Source organism: Carcharhinus amblyrhynchos, chromosome 12, assembly GCF_965287045.1.
Source record: "Carcharhinus amblyrhynchos chromosome 12, sCarAmb.v2.hapA, whole genome shotgun sequence".
Classification (NCBI taxonomy): Eukaryota; Metazoa; Chordata; class Chondrichthyes; order Carcharhiniformes; family Carcharhinidae; genus Carcharhinus; species Carcharhinus amblyrhynchos.
Window position 1 is genome coordinate 14699491 of NC_137335.1, and position 15651 is coordinate 14715141.

Sequence of the window (15651 nt, forward strand, 5' to 3'; positions counted from 1 at the left end):
GTCTCGTACCCGGCCTGATTGAAGTCTGTAGTGCCACACTCTTCTTACAATAGATTTCGGGGGGATTGGAGGGGGAACCTTTGGGGGACTCAATGATCTTTGTTTTAGCAGTGCTAGCCACTGTGCTAGCGGCACGGTAACACAGTAGTTAGCACTGCTGCTTCACAGTTCCAGAGACCTGTGTTCGATTCCCGGCTTGGGTCACTGTCTGTGTGGAGTTTGCACATTCTCCTCGTGTCTGCGTGGGTTTGCTCTGGGTTCCTCCCACAGTCCAAAAATGTGTGGGTTAGGTTGATTGGCCATGCTAAAATTGCCCTTCGTGTTCTGAGATGCATAGGTTAGAGGGATTAGTAGGTAAATATGTCGGGATATGGAGATAGAGCCTGGGTGGGATTGTGGTTGGTGCAGACTTGATGGGCCGAATGGCCTCTTTCTGTGCTGTAGGGATTCTAAGTCAAGTTTTGTTTGCTCACTGCCTTTGTGCTGGAGTCAATGACCACTCCCTTCGACACCATGTGGCAGCTCACCAAGGTTTCTTCCCCAGCACCTGCCCCCAACCTGCAAGGTGCACCAACTGAAAGAACAAGCGTACGCATGGGCCACCGACATGGTCAAGCTGCCCTCCACACCGCCCTGTCTTGGAAGAAAATCGCGGTCCCAACCATCATCACCATGTCAGAATCCTAGCCATCCCGACCTAATGGGGCTGTGGGGCTGCCTGTGTGGCGTGGCTCACAGAAGGCTCATGCTCCTCCAATAATAGGGCAGAATCAAAAAATTACCCCACCCCCGTGATGTTTCTGGACAAACCGATTCACAATGCCATGAGTGATCGATGAATGAAATGGCGTCCTTGCTTACTCACCTCCAAATCCAAATCATAGAATAGAATCTCCACAGTGAAGGAGGAAGTCATTCGGCCCATCGAGTCTGCACTGACTCTTATCCAGGTCCATCCCCCAAATCCCTGTATCCCTGTACATTTAACATAGCCAATCCACGCATCTTTGGACACTAAGGGGCAATTTAGCATGGCCAATCCACTTAACCTGCATATCTTGGGACATTAAGGGGGCAATTTAGAACGACTAATCCACCTAACCTGCACATCTTTGGACACTAAGGGGCAATTTAGCATGACCAATCTACCTAACCTGCACATCTTTGGACACAAAGGGGCAATTTAGCATGGCCAATCCACCTAACCTGCACATCTTTGGACACTAAGGGGAAACTTAGCATGGCCAATCCACGTAACCTGCACATCTTTGGACACTAAGGGACAATTTAGCATGACCAATCCACCTAATCCGCACATCTTTGGACACTAAGGAGCAATCTAGCATGGCCAATCCACCTAACCCGCACATCTTTGGACACTAAGGGGCAATCTAGCATGGCCAATGCACCTAACCTGCACATCTTTGGACACTAAGGAGCAATCTAGCATGGACAATCCACCTAACCTGCACCTCTTTGGACACTAAGGGGCAATTTAGCATGGCCAATCCACCTAACCTGCACACCTTTGGACACTAAGGGGCAATTTAGCACGGCCAATCCACCTAACCTGCACCTCTTTGGACACTAAAGGGCAATTTAGCATGGCCAATCCACCTAACCTGCACATCTTTGGACACTAAGGGGACAATGTAGCATGGCCAACCCACTTAACCTGCACGTTGTTGAACCATGGGAGGAAACTGGAGTACCTGGAAAAAACCCATGCAGACGTGGAGAGAAGGTGCAGACTCCACATAGACAGTCACCTAAGGCTGGAATTGAACCTGGGTCCCACGCGTTGTGAGGCAGCAGTGCTAACCACTTTGCCACATAATCCCTTGGGGCAGGGAGGAGGTGAGTGGAAAGCCAGTGGAGGAAATGGGGGGAGAGGCGAGGATTCAGTGAGAATTTCATCATTCACCTTTAAAATGGCAGTGCAAATGGTGGGGGGTTTACTGAGGGTGTTGACAGACAGAACGAGCTTGTCAGATAATAAACATTTATCGCGGACGTTGCTTGCCGTTGCAGGAAGCAGTTATCCAATATGAACAGTACGAGCAAGAGATGCGCCACCTCCAGCAGCTGATCGACAGAGCACATCGTGAGATCCAGGAGAAACCAGTCTCAACCAGCAATATCCAGCAGCTGCAGGCCCAAATCTCCCGGCATGAGGTAAAATCAGCAATAAGTTTTTTATTTCCCTTGGTGCTGATCTTGGAAGTGTTACGAGCATGGGTGTTAGTTAGTGCTATGCCGTTCAAATCCAGGAAGGGAAACTTGACACAACTGCTCTCAACTTTGGTTGCAATTTGTGTAGTATGAGGAGAGGTGTGAAATCCAGGAAATGATGTCCCCCAACTCTTTGTGATGCTTTTAACAAAAAAAATTCTTCTTAAAAACACAAGTACATTTAAATAAGATAGTAGTTTCACACAGTATCACAAACAGTTCCAAACAACCTTCTCTTACCATCTTCAACTATTCCACAACACCTGATAGATTTTAAGATCTATAAAAATCCAGTAACTGTTACCACACAGGGCCTTTGAGTTGCTTCCAAAGCAAACCAGCAGCTTGTTTATCCACCGATCAGGCTTCCGTTTTACCCTTTGCCCTCTCCCTTATCTGACTTAATTTCTTTCGAACTGCAATCTCCCAGACTTGATAACCTTCATCCCGCTATTTTATCTTTTAGCATTCAAATGAAATGTAAATCCCCTTCATCCACCTCCCTTATGACACCTTTCCTTCAGCCCTTTTGCTCCTTTTCCTTTGAATCCTTAACAACCCATTCAAATCTGTCCACGTTCTGCATGCATTGTTACCAAATTGCCCTCGGTAAACATCAGTCCATCGAGTCTACACGGACAATATCACCCACTAAAGGCACACTAATCCCATTTTCCCGCACTTGTCCCATATCCTTAAATGTTATCATGTTTCAAGTGCTCATTCAAATATTTTTTAAAGGTTGTAAGGTTTCTGGCCTCCACTACCTTCCCAGGTAGCACATTTCCGATTCCCACCACCCTCTGAGTTTTCTCGGAGTTGAGGAGGAACTTCTTCACTCAAAGGGTGGTGAATCTCTGGAATTCTCTGTCCGTTGAAGTGGTGGAGGCTACCTTGCTAAACATATTTAAGACACGGGTAGATAGGTTTTTGGCAGACAAGGGAATTAAGGGTTATGGGGAGAAAGCGGGAAAGTGGAACTGAGCCACTTCATGATCAGCCATGATCTTATTGAATGGCGGGGCAGGCTCGAAGGGCTAGATGGCCTATTCCTGCTCCTACTTCTTATGTTCTCAGATTCCCTCTGAATCTTCTGACCTTACCCTTAAACTATAACACCTCGTGATTGACCCCTCAACCAAGAGGAACAACTGCTGCTTACTCACCCTGTCCATATCCCTTATAATCTTATACACTTCAATCATCTCCCCCCTCAGCCTTCTCTGCCCTAGAGAAAACTATCCAAACTTATCCAGTTTCTCCTTATAGCTCAAATGCTTCATCCCAAGCAATATCCTGGTGAATCCTCTGTACCCCTTCTGGTGCTATCCCATCCTTCCAATAGTGAGGTGACCAGAACTATACACAGTACAGCTGTAGCCTAACCAACGTTCTATACAACTCCAACATTATCTCCTTGCTCTTATACTCTATCCCACGACTTATAAAAGCAAGTATCTCATATTGCCTTCTTCATGATCCTATCCAACTATTCTGTCACCTTCAGGAATCTGTGAATGATTCTCCCAAGATCCCTCTGTTCCTCTGAGCTTCTCAATGTCCTGTCATTCATTAAATACTCCCCCATCTTGTTTCTTCCATCAAAGTGGACCAAATTGTACTTATCATGGTTAAGTACCATCTGCCTCTCGTTCAAATCTGCATCCCAGGCAATATCCTGGTGAATCCTCTGTACCCCTTCTAGTGCAATCCCAACCTTCCAATAGTGAGGTGACCAGAACTGTACACAGTACAGCTGTAGCCTAACCAATGCTCTATACAACTTCAACATTACCTCCTTGGTCTTATACTCTCAACCATGACAGATGAAAGCAAGTGTCCCACATGCCTTCTTAACTATCCTAGTCTCCTGCTGTGCCACCTGTGAAGGTTTCATTGCATTATATAACTATAAATTATAAATTATTGCTACCTCAGGCACTGAATGTTGACAGAGGTCTCAGTTTCAGCCTAGTTTGTTCATCTCTTTGTCTGTAAAGAATGTACCTCAAATGCAAATGGATGGGGCGACACGTTGGCACAGTGGTTAGCACTGCTACTTCACAGCGCCAAGGACCCGGGTTTGATTCCAGCCTCGAGTCACTGTCTGTGTGGAGTTTGAACATTCTCCCCGTGTCTGTGTGGGTTTCTTCCGGGTGCTCCAATTTCCTCCCACATTCAGAGATTTGTTGGTTAGGTTGTTTGGCCATGCCAAGTTGACTCTAGTGTCAGGGGATTAGCAGGGTGAATACTTGGAGGTTACAGGAATAGGGTCTGGGTGGGATTGTGGTCGGTGTAGACTCGATGGGCCGAATGGCCTCCATGGGGATTCTATGGTCCTATGAAGTTTGGATATGGCCCAAGAAAGAACAAATTAATTTTTGGTGAAGATCTGGAACCTGGAATTTTCTACCAGGAGTTGTCAATGTTGGGCGCTGACTTTTGTTAAGGGTTCTTTTATTTAGAGTATTATTGATTGTTTTGGAGCATTGTGAATTGTCTCGGGCTGTTGCAGTGGAATTTGGGAAATGGCTGTCTATTCGGGAGCAGAGTTTTCAGAGCAAGTCATTGGACATGTGCCAGCCTATAGACTCCTCAGTCAACTCTGGGAGGAAAAATGCATTCTTTCAGCCTTGTCGTCCCAGAGCATCTACTGGGCAGGGAGAAGCCTCAGGGGAGAGCTGCAGAACTGTAATGATGTTGAGTCAGCACTGCCTGATGGCCATGCGCTCTCCATTGAGTGCACTTGCTGGTCTGATGGACGGTTATTGATCTGAAGCATTCTCTCTCTCTCTCTCTCTCTCTCTCCATCGACACTGCCTGACCTGCTGAGTATTTCCAGCATTTTCTGATTTTGGTTCAGTCTTCCAGGATCTGCACTGCTTTGTTTTGAGTTTTTGCAGGTTATAATTACTGTTGGAGATTTAAATAAAAAACTCTATGTTCTTCTTTCAACCTCTCTTAATCAGTCCCTGGACTTTCCGTACTAATCTCCCAGTTAAATTCTGTCTTGTTTAGGAAGAATACAGGAATCTGATCAGTTAAGGGGGATTCACAGGTCCAAGGTCCCCAGTGGAGAGTATTTTGGCATTGCTAATGATTGCAAGTTCCAGTGCCGAGGTCTGTGGAGTGTGGGGTGGCACAGTGGTTAGCACTGCTGCTTCGCAGTGCCAGGGACCTGGGGTAGCATGGTGGCACAGTGGTGAGCACGACTACCTCACAGCGCCAGGGACCCAGGTTCGATTCCCGGCTTGGGTCACTGTCTTGCGGAGTCTGCACATTCTCCCTGTGACTGTGTGGGTTTCTTCCAGGTGCTCTGGTTTCCTCCCATAGTCCAAAAGACGTACTGGTTAGGTGATTGGCCATGCTAAATTCTCCCTCGGTGTACCCGAACAGGCGCCAGAGTGTGGTGACTTGGGCATTTTCACAGTAACTTCTTTGCAGTGTTAATGTAAGCCTACTTGTGACACTAAGAAATAATAAAAAAAACAAAGCAAGAACATATTATCAGGAGTAGGAGTCAGTTTATATTTCAGAAAATAACAGTGAAAGTAACAACTGCTGACTGAACCTGCACGTTAACCTTAAGAGAGTCTTGAACAAGATTCCCAGTCCCTCTGTGTTTCTGATTTCCTCAGCATTTTCCCATTTAGAAAATAGTCGATGCCTCCATTCCTCCTTCGAAAGTGCATAACCTCACACTTTTCCACACTGTATTCCATCTGCCACTTCTTTGCCCACTCTCCTAACCTGTGCAAGTCCTTCTGCAGCCCCCCTGCTTCCTCAATACTACCTGTCCCTCTACATATCTTTGTATCATCTACAAACTTAGCAACAGTGCCTTCAGTTCCTTCCTCCAAATCGTTAATATACATTGTGAAAAGTTGTGCTCCCAGCATTGACCCCTGAGGCACATCCTTAATCACTGGCTGCCATCCTGAAAAAGACCCCTTTATCCCCACTCTCGGCCTTCTACCAGTCAGCCAATCCTCTATCCGTGCCAGGATCTTACCCTTAACACCATGGGCACTTATTTAATAGTCTCCCATGCTGCACCTTGTTAAAGGCCTTCTGGAAATCTAAATAAATCACATCCACTGGTTCTCCTTTATCTAACTTCCTTGTTACCTCCTCAAAGAACTCTAACAGATTTGTCAGACATGACCTCCCCTTGATGAAGTGCTGACTCAGTCCTATTTTATCATGCACTCCCAAGCACTCCGCGATTTCATCTTTAATAATGGAATCTAAAACCTTGCCAATGACTGAAGTCAGGCTTACCGGCCTAAAATTTCCCATCTCCCTCCTTAAACAGTGGTGTTGCATTAGCTACTCTCCAGTCCTCTGGTATCCTCCCTGTCTCCAGTGATTCCTAAATGATCACCACCAATGCCTCCACAATTTCCTCAGCCGTCTCTTTTAGAACCTTAGGGTTTGTCCATCTGGTCCAGGTGATTTATCCACCTTCGGACCTTTCAGTTTCCCCAGAGCCTTCCCCTTAGTGATGGCCACTACACTCACCTGTGGGCCCAGACTCTCCTGAAGCTTTGGCATCCCATTGGTGTCTTCCGCTGTGAAGACTGTTGCAAAGTAACTATTCAGTTCCTCTGCCATTTCTTTGTCTCCTATTATTACTTCTCCAGCCTCATTTTCTTGTGGTCCAGTGAATATTTTTGCCTCTCTTTAACCTTTTATGTATTGAAAAAAAACTCTTTTTTTATATATTACTAGCTAGCTTACACTCAGATTTCATCATCTCCCCCCTTATTGCTTTTTTGGTTGTCCTCTGCTCACTTTTAAAGGCTTCCCAATCCTCTGGCTTCACACTAATTGTCGCTCCTTTGTATGCATTTTCTTTTGCTTTTATGCTGTGCTTGACTTCTCTCGTCAGCTGTGGACTCCTCGTCTCACTTTAACATGTTTCCTCCACCTTTAAACGAGTTTCTGTTGTGCCTCTCGAATAACAGCCAAAAACTCCTGCCACTGCTGTTCCACTGTCTTCCCTGTTAGGCCCTCTTTCCAACCAGCTTCTCCTTCAAGTCTTTGTAGTTCCCTTTATTTAATTGTAATACTGTTATATCTGATTGCAGCTTCTCCCTCTCAAACTGCAGGGTAAATTCTATCATATTGTGGTCACTGCTCCCTAAGTTAAGTTCCCTAATTAAGTTTGCCTCATTACACCTCACCAGACCCAGAATTACCTGTTTCCTAATAGGCTTTGTCACATGCTGCTTCAGAAAAACTATCTCTTAGACATTCCACAAATTCCTTTTCTTGGGATCCAGTACCTACCTGATTTTCCCAGTCCACCTGCAAATTGAAGTCCGCCATGCTTATTGTAATATTGCCCGTTTAATATGCCTTTTCTATCTCTTGATTTATATTCTGCCTCACATCCTGACTACTGCGAGAGAGCCTCAACAAGGGAGCCAAGAGATGTCTTGGCCAGTTTAAAGATGTGTAGGTTAGGTGGATTGGCCATGCTAAATTGCCCCTTAATGTCCCAAGACTTGTAGGTTAGGGAGACTAGCGAGGTAAATATGAAGGGTTATGGGAATAAAGCGGGAAGGGAGTCTGGGTCAGTCCATCACGCAAACCAACCTCCCATCCACTGACTCTGTCTACATTTCCCGCTGCCTCAGCAAAGCAGCCAGTATAATCAAGGACTCCACGCACCCCGGACATTCTCTCTTTCGCCTTCTTCTGTCGGGAAAAAGTTACGAAAGTCTGAGGTCACGTATCAATCAACTCAAGAACAACTTCTTTCCTGCTGCTATCAGACTTTTGAATGGACCTACCTCACATTAAGTTGGTCTTTCTCTACACCCTAGCTATGACTGTAACACTACATTCTGCGCTCTCTCCTTTCCTTCTCTATGAACGATATGCTTTGTCTGTACCGTTTGGAAGAAACAATACTTTTCACTATTATTAATACATGTGATAATGATAAATCAAATATGTGGCACAGTGGTTAGCACTGCTGTCTCACAGTGTCCCAAGTTCAATCCCGGCCTCGGGTCACTGTCTGTGTGGAGTTTGCATGTTCTCCCTGTGTCTGCGTGGGTTTCCTACGGGTGCTCCGGTTTCCTCCCACACTCCAAAGATGTGTGGGTTAGGTGGATTGGCCATGATAAATTGCCCCTCGTATCAGGGGATTAGCAGGGTAAATGTGTGGGTTACGGGGATAGCACCTGGGTGGGACTGTGGTCGGTGCAGATTGGATGGGCTGAATGGTCTCTTGTGCAGTGTAGAGATTCTATGATTCTCACTCTGTGTGGTGGCTTTGTAACTTTAGGAGTGGAGTAAAGATTTTCTTTTAAAAACAGAAAGGATTGGAAGATGAATCTTATCGAGATTAACAGATCAGGAAGGAGTGAGTTCCTTTGTGCAGCTTTCAATGCATTCAAACCACACGATCCCTTTCTCACTGCTGTGTACCTACGCAGTGATTTGGCTACTTCCACTTGACACGGTTTAAAAGAAAACACACACACACACACACACATTAGGCCAGTTTCTGCCGTTGTTTTGGAGAGAGGGTGGGAGAATCTGTGCAGCAAGGGGTGGGCAGGTTGTATGGGTGCTGCAGCCTGGTCCTCAGGAATGGGGAGGACTGCCAGAGAATGCTGTGAATGTGGAAGCGAGCATTAGACCGCTGGAGAGCGAACAGAGAGATTCCTAATCAGCCCCATCTACATGTGACCCAGTTATTTAGCCAGGCCAGCCATCTGTTTCTCCGTCCGCACAAAGGGAGAAGGTTTGGGTGGATTGCCCCTTTCTCCCTGGCTGTGTGTGTGTGTGTGTGTGTGTGTGTGTGTGAACGCGGTAATGCTCATTGTGAGATGTATGTGTGTGTTGTCTGAACCTGGGGGGGGGAGGGGATGGAGAGGAGATTACTCAGCTCATTTCCTGTTCTGTGCAGTGTAGATTGCCTTTAGAGGCTGTGTGGTGGAAACATCCACACTCTTGTCTGTCTCTCTCTCTCTGAAGATCGTGCCGATAGGGATTGCTGAATCCAGTCACAGCCCCCCGCCCCCCCAACTACCCCCCCCCCCCCTCCGCCCCCCCCAACTACCCCCCCCCGCCCGGCTTCTCACTCATTGGCTACTCTGACAGGGTCTAGGGGCTGGGCGGGAGTGAGCGTCTGAGGCGTTGGCGACAGCCTCTGATCTATTCCTTTGTTTCCTCCCCCCCTGCCCACTCCCCCCCATCCACAATGTCTCAGCAGGAATTCGCCCAGAAGATTAAGGGGTACCAGGAGCAGATTGCCGCGCTGAACACCAAGTGCAAGATGCTGACCATGAAAGCGAAACACGCCACCATGCTGCTGACCGTCACCGAGGTGGAGGGTCTCTCGGAGGGGATGGAGGAGCTGGACGGCGAACCTTTGCCCACGCACTCGGCACATCCTTCCGTCGTGATGGTAAGGTCCTCTCAGCCTCGCTCACCGACTGCGCTAACATAACATCCACCGCCCCCATCACCACCACCATCCTCTGCTTTAATCACCTGCTTTAACTCATTTGCCTGTGGTGTGTGAGTTAACCCTTTCCCTCCTGGAACAGTTTAATGGACGGCGATGGAGGTTGCCCTCAGGGGGGCAGGGGTTACCGTGTTAACTTCTCGGGTTTTGACAGGGGAGCCTGTTCCACCTGACTGAAGAAAGGTTGTTGTGATTTTTTTTGTGCTCTACAATGTGATTTATTATAACCCCTGTCCTGATCTCTCTCTCTCTCTCTCTTTCTCTTATCGAATTGTGTTCCCTCTGGCTTGCTTTGTATAGATGACAGCTGGGCGCTGTCATACACTCCTTTCACCTGTCACTGAGGAGTCTGGGGAAGAGGGCACCAACAGTGAGCTTTCCTCTCCGACCGCTTGTCGATCACCCTCACCCAATGCTGATGTGTCTGGTAACCAGGTACTGCCTTCTGCTTAACCCTTTTCGCTGTCTGCATGCTTAATCAGTAGTTAGATGTCACATCGCTCTGGTACATCTGGCCCACTGCTCCCTCACGTTCGTTAGCAGGGCGTTATTCTGTGGCATTCGTAATACTGAGTACTTTGCCTCCAAAGCCCATCATGTCTCCAGATGGTTACGGTGGTGGCACGGTTACTCAGTGGTTAGCACTGCTCCCTCACAGCACCAGGTTCCTGGGATGGCACAGTGGCACAGTGGTTAGTACTGCTCCCTCACAGCACCAGGTTCTCGGGATGGCACGGTGGCACAGTAATTAGCACTGCTCCCTCACAGCACCAGGTGACCGGGATGGCATGGTGGCGCAATGGTTAGCACTGCTCCCTCACAGCACCAGGTGACCGGGATGGCATGGTGGTGCAATGGTTAGCACTGCTCCCTCACAGCACCAGGTTCCTGGGATGGCATGGTAGCGCAATGGTTAGCACTGCTCCCTCACAGCACCAGGTTCCTGGGATGGCATGGTGGTACAGTCGTTAGCACCGCTGTCTCACAGGCCAGGGACGCAGAGTGACACTGTGGTGCAGTGGCTAGCATTGCTGTCTCATAGCGCCAGGGACCTACAGCGTCAGGTGGCACTGTGGATAGCCATGATGTGGAGATGCCGGCATTGGACTGGGGTAAACACAGTGAGAAGTCTCACAACGACGAAGGGGCAGACCCCCGAAAGCTAGTGGTGTTTGCTACCAAGTAAACCTGTTGGACTTTAACCTGGTGTTGTGAGACTTCTTACTGTGGATAGTGCATGGGATTCGGGTTCAATTTCCGATTTGGGTCACTGTCTGTGCAGAGTCTGCACATTCTCCCCATGGCTGTATGGGTTTCCTCCGGGTGCTCCAGTTTCCTCCCACAGTCCAAAAGATGTGCTGGTTAGGTGCTAAATTCTCCTCAATGTGTCTGAACAGTCACTGGAGTGTGGCGACTAGGGGATTTTTACAGTAACTTCATTGCAGTGTGAATATAAGCCTGCTTGTGACTCTAATAAATAAACTTTAAACTATAAAATTTTAGATGGTTAGTAAGTGATACCACCCTGTGCTGACTGTCGCTACTGCGCATCAGAACATTCACCAGAAATCCCGGGATTGAGGGAAGGCCATTTGTCCATGCTGCAAATACCCTAACTTTCACATCAAAGCTCACCCCTGCAGCACCCTAACTCACCCACCCAAGGGAGACCCTCATGCTTACTAACTTACCATTGGGAGTCACTCCCATTGTAAATCTTCCATGCTGCTCCCTGTGCATCTCCATATGTCTTCCCCCATCACCTCACAAAGGCAGTCCCACACTCTGTTCCTACCTCGCAGGAAATACCTCCCTTACTACCCTCTGCCAACCCTTGACTGACTTTAGACCATTTCTGGTGGCCATTCACAGGAGGTTGTCCCGTTGCGTACGGATTGCAGCTGGAAATCAGAGTTCCTTCAAAGTACCTGGGCAGAGTTTTCCATTCCGGATACTAAGCCCAGGAGCCGGTGGGAAAGGCAGCATCATTCCTGCTGAGTGGGTGAACATGTGCGATCTGTAACACTTTTGAGATAATTAGTTATGCATCAGCCAGGAGCTTGGCGAATCTTGTGACAGGGTGGGTAAGGAGTTGCCTGCACTGTTGTTAAAGGACAAAGATCCTGCCACCATATTTAAAGGGCAGCTGGACACCCATTCACTCGCTGCAGCCCAGGAACTCTGCACTGATCCTCCAGGGTTCTGGTGACCGTCATTCAGGCTGGAGTAACTGGCAGATATGAGCAACCACGTTCTGGGAAATACAAAGGCGCCTCCAACATTATCTTTCGCTCATTCATGGATAAGAACACTGCAGGCTCCATTCGCAACTCCTCAGATACTGAAGCAGTCCATGTTCAAATGAAACAAGATTGGGTCAATATCCAGGCTTGAGCTGAGAGGTAACATTTGCGCCACAGAAATGCCAGGCAATGACCATCACCAATAAGAGATACTTTAACCATCGCCCCTTGATGTCCAGTGGTGCTACCACTGAATCCCCCGCTGTCAACATCCTTGGGGTTACCAGTGACCAGAAACTCAACTGGACTCACCACATAAACACAGTGGCTACAAGAGCAGGTCAGAGGCTGGGAATACTGCAGCGAGTAACTCACCTCCTGACTCCCCAAAGCCTATCCATCATCTACAAGGCACAAGTGGGATGAATACTCCCCACTTGCCTGGATGGGTGCAGCTCCAACAACGCTCAAGAAGCTTGGCACCATCCAGGACAAAGCAGCCCACTTAATTGGCACCACATCCACAAGCATCCACTCCCTCCATCACCGACGCTCAGTAGCAGCAGTGTGTGTACCACCTACAAGATGCACTGCGGCAATTCACCAAAAATCCTTAATCAGCACTTTCCAAACCCATGATCACTTCCATCTAGAAGGACAAGGACAGCAGATAGATGGGACCACCTGCAAGTTCCCCTCCAAGTCACTCACCATCCTGACTTGGAAATATATCGCCGTTCCTTCACAGTCGCTGGGTTAATATCCAGGAATTCCCTTCCTAACGGCATTGTGGATCACTGTGCTGCAGATTGCAGTTATTTTATCCCAGCTATCTAATCTAGCCTATCATTGAGGCAGCACGGTGGCACAGTGGATAGCACTGTTACCTCACAGCATCAGGGACCTGGGTTCAAATCCTGGCTTGGGTCCCTGTCTGTGGGGAGTCTGCACGTTCTCCCAGTGTCTGCATGGGTTCCCTCTGGGTGCTCCGGTTTCCTCCCACAGTCCAAAGATGTGTGGATTAGGTGCATTGGCCATGCTAAATTGCCCCTTAGGGTCCTGGGATGCGTAGGTTGGAGGGATTAGCGGGGTACCAATGTGGGGTTACAGGGATAGGACCTGGGTGGAATTATTGTCGGCGCAGACTCGATGGGCCGAATGGCCTCTTTCTGCACTGGAGGGATTCAATGGGATGCTATAATTATCTGATTATTTAAGGGATTCTAATCATTCCTCTGTACATCTCTTGATTCTGTACAGCATATCCTATGCCCCAGTTTTCCCAATTTCCCAAAGGGGCGGCACGGTAGCACGGTGGTTAGCACTGCTGCTTCGCAGCTCCAGGGTCCTGGGTTCGATTCCCGGCTCGGGTCACTGTCTGTGTGGAGTTTGGACATTCTCCCCATGTTTGTGTGGGTTTCCTCCGGGTACTCCGGTTTCCTCCCACAGTCCAAAGATGTGCGGGTTAGGTTGATTGGCCATGCTAAGAAATTGCCCCTTAGGGTGCAGGGATGCGTAGGTTAGAAGGATTAATGGGTATAATGTGTGGGGGTATGGGGGTAGGACCTGGGTGGGATTGTGGTCGGTGCAGACTCAATGGGCCGAAGGGCCTCTTTCTGCACTGTAGGGTTCTATGATCTCCCTTGTTGTCACTTCCTGATGGGGGATTGTGAGTTGGGCAGGACATTTATAGAATAGCTGGAGCTGTTCTACAGTGGATGGCATCACTTCAGAGACGCCAGGCAATGACGGTTTTACCCAGCAACCATGGATGGGCAGCATGCCTGGCGGGTTTGTGAATAGTGACCCCTACCGCTGGCCCTGCTAAGGTGGAACCTTCCCTTGCTTCAAAGTTGCACTAGGTGTAGAGAATCCACAATAGGAGGTGTACAGGCATGTATTCTAAATGCACACATCATTTGTTGTGAAACCTACATGTTGATAACAGCTAGAGGAGTATTGAGATTAATTTTCAGCCTAACCCACCAATCCCCCAGAGACATATTTACCCCACTTATCCAGTCTTCTCCATTCTGCTTAACCTCAGGTTCCCAAGCCTCTGGGTGGGACACTGGTTAGCACTGCTGCCTCACAGCGCCAGGGACCCTGGTTCAATTCCGGCCTTGGTTCATAGAATCCCCACAGTACAGAAGGAGGCCATTCGGCCCATCGAGTCTACTGACCACAATCCCACCTATACCTGTACAACCCCACATATTTACTCTGCTAATTGCCCTGGCACTAGGGTCAATTTGGCATGGCCAATCAACCTAACCTGCACATTCTTTTTGGACTGTGGGAGGAAACCGGAGCACCTGGAGGAAACCTGGGGGGGTTGGCGGGGGGAAACGAGGGGAAGATGCAAACCCCACACAGACAGTGACCCGAGGCTGGAATTGAACTGGGGTCCCTGGCGTTGTGAGGCAGCAGCGCTAACTGTGTCACCGTTCCATCCTGTCTGTGCAGAGTTTGCACATTCTCCCCGTTCTGCATGGGTTTCCTTCAGGTGCTCCTGTTTCCTCCCAGACTTCAAAGAGGTGTGGGTTAGGTGCATCGGCCATGCTAAATTGCCCCTTAGTGTCCAAAGATGTGTAGGTTAGGGGAATTAACCATGGTGAATGTGTGGAGTTACAGGGATAGGGCAGGGGAGCGGGTCTGGGTAAAATACTGTCAGAGAGTGGGTGTAGACTCGATGAGTCGAATGCCTTCCTTCTGCACTGTAGGGATTCTATGATTCTATGAAACAGGCAATTTCCCTTCATTGCCCCCTTACCCACAATCATTTTTTAAAAATTCCCTGGAATAAAGTGGGTTTCCTCTGGGTGCTCTGGTTTCCTCCCACAGTCCAGAGATGTGCAGGTTAGGCGGATTAGCCATGCTGAATGTGCAAGGCTACTCGGATAGGACTGAGCAGAGGACCTGGATAAGGAGCTGTTTCGGAGATTCAGTGCAGACTCGATGGGCCGAGTGGCCTCTTTCTGAACAGCTGGGATTCTATGTTTCTAAAGTGCCCTGTGCCAACAGAACAACAAGCTGTGTTTATATAGCACCTTCAGTGTAGCGAAACAACCCAAGATGTTTGACTGGACTGTCATCAGACAAAACCTAACACAGAGTCGCATTGAGATATCAGGACAGGTGACCCCAAAGCTTGGTCAAAGGAGGGCCCTAAATGAGGTGAGCTTGATAGAGACGGAAAGATTTGATGGGGAATTCCAGAGCTTAGTGTTTGTTTCCGGACAGCTGGTTGGTGAAGGGTAGTCTTGGAGCCAACCTTGCTTAGCCTTACATTTAGAATTATAGAATCCTGACAGTGCAGAAGAAGGCCATTTAGCCCATCAAGTCTGCACTGACTCCCCCTTACCCACGCTCTTTCCCCCACCCTATCCCCATAACCCTACACATTTACCATAGATAATCCATCTGACCTGCACATCCTGGGACACTAAGGGACAATTTAGCATGGCCAATCCATCTAACCTAGACATCTTTGGACACTAAGGGGCAATTTAGCATGGCCAATCTTCCTAACCTTTGGAGTGTGGGAGGAAATCGGAGCACCCGAGGGAAGCCCACGCAAACACTGGGAGAATGCGCAAACTCCACGCAGCCAGTCACCAAGGCCGGATTCGAACTGAGTCCCTGGCACTGTGAGGCAGCAGTGCTAACCACTGTACCACCCTACATTTA

At 48.4% G+C, this 15651-nt stretch overlaps 1 protein-coding gene across 7 annotated transcripts in view; it reads left to right on the forward strand.

The window, feature by feature from the left end:
- The window catches only part of syne1b (spectrin repeat containing, nuclear envelope 1b), a 415064-nt gene that overhangs the window by 228379 nt on the left and 171034 nt on the right, over window positions 1-15651 (forward strand). For 5 of the 7 annotated variants that reach the window (XM_080200097.1, XM_080200090.1, XM_080200089.1 and 2 more), the window contains 3 exons: window positions 2032-2175; window positions 9464-9658; window positions 10019-10153. In XM_080200097.1, coding sequence (XP_080056223.1) covers window positions 2032-2175; window positions 9464-9658; window positions 10019-10153 — 474 coding nt within the window. The remainder of the gene's footprint in view (window positions 1-2031; window positions 2176-9463; window positions 9659-10018; window positions 10154-15651) is intronic. The other 2 variants (XM_080200093.1, XM_080200094.1) reach the window with 1 other exon arrangement.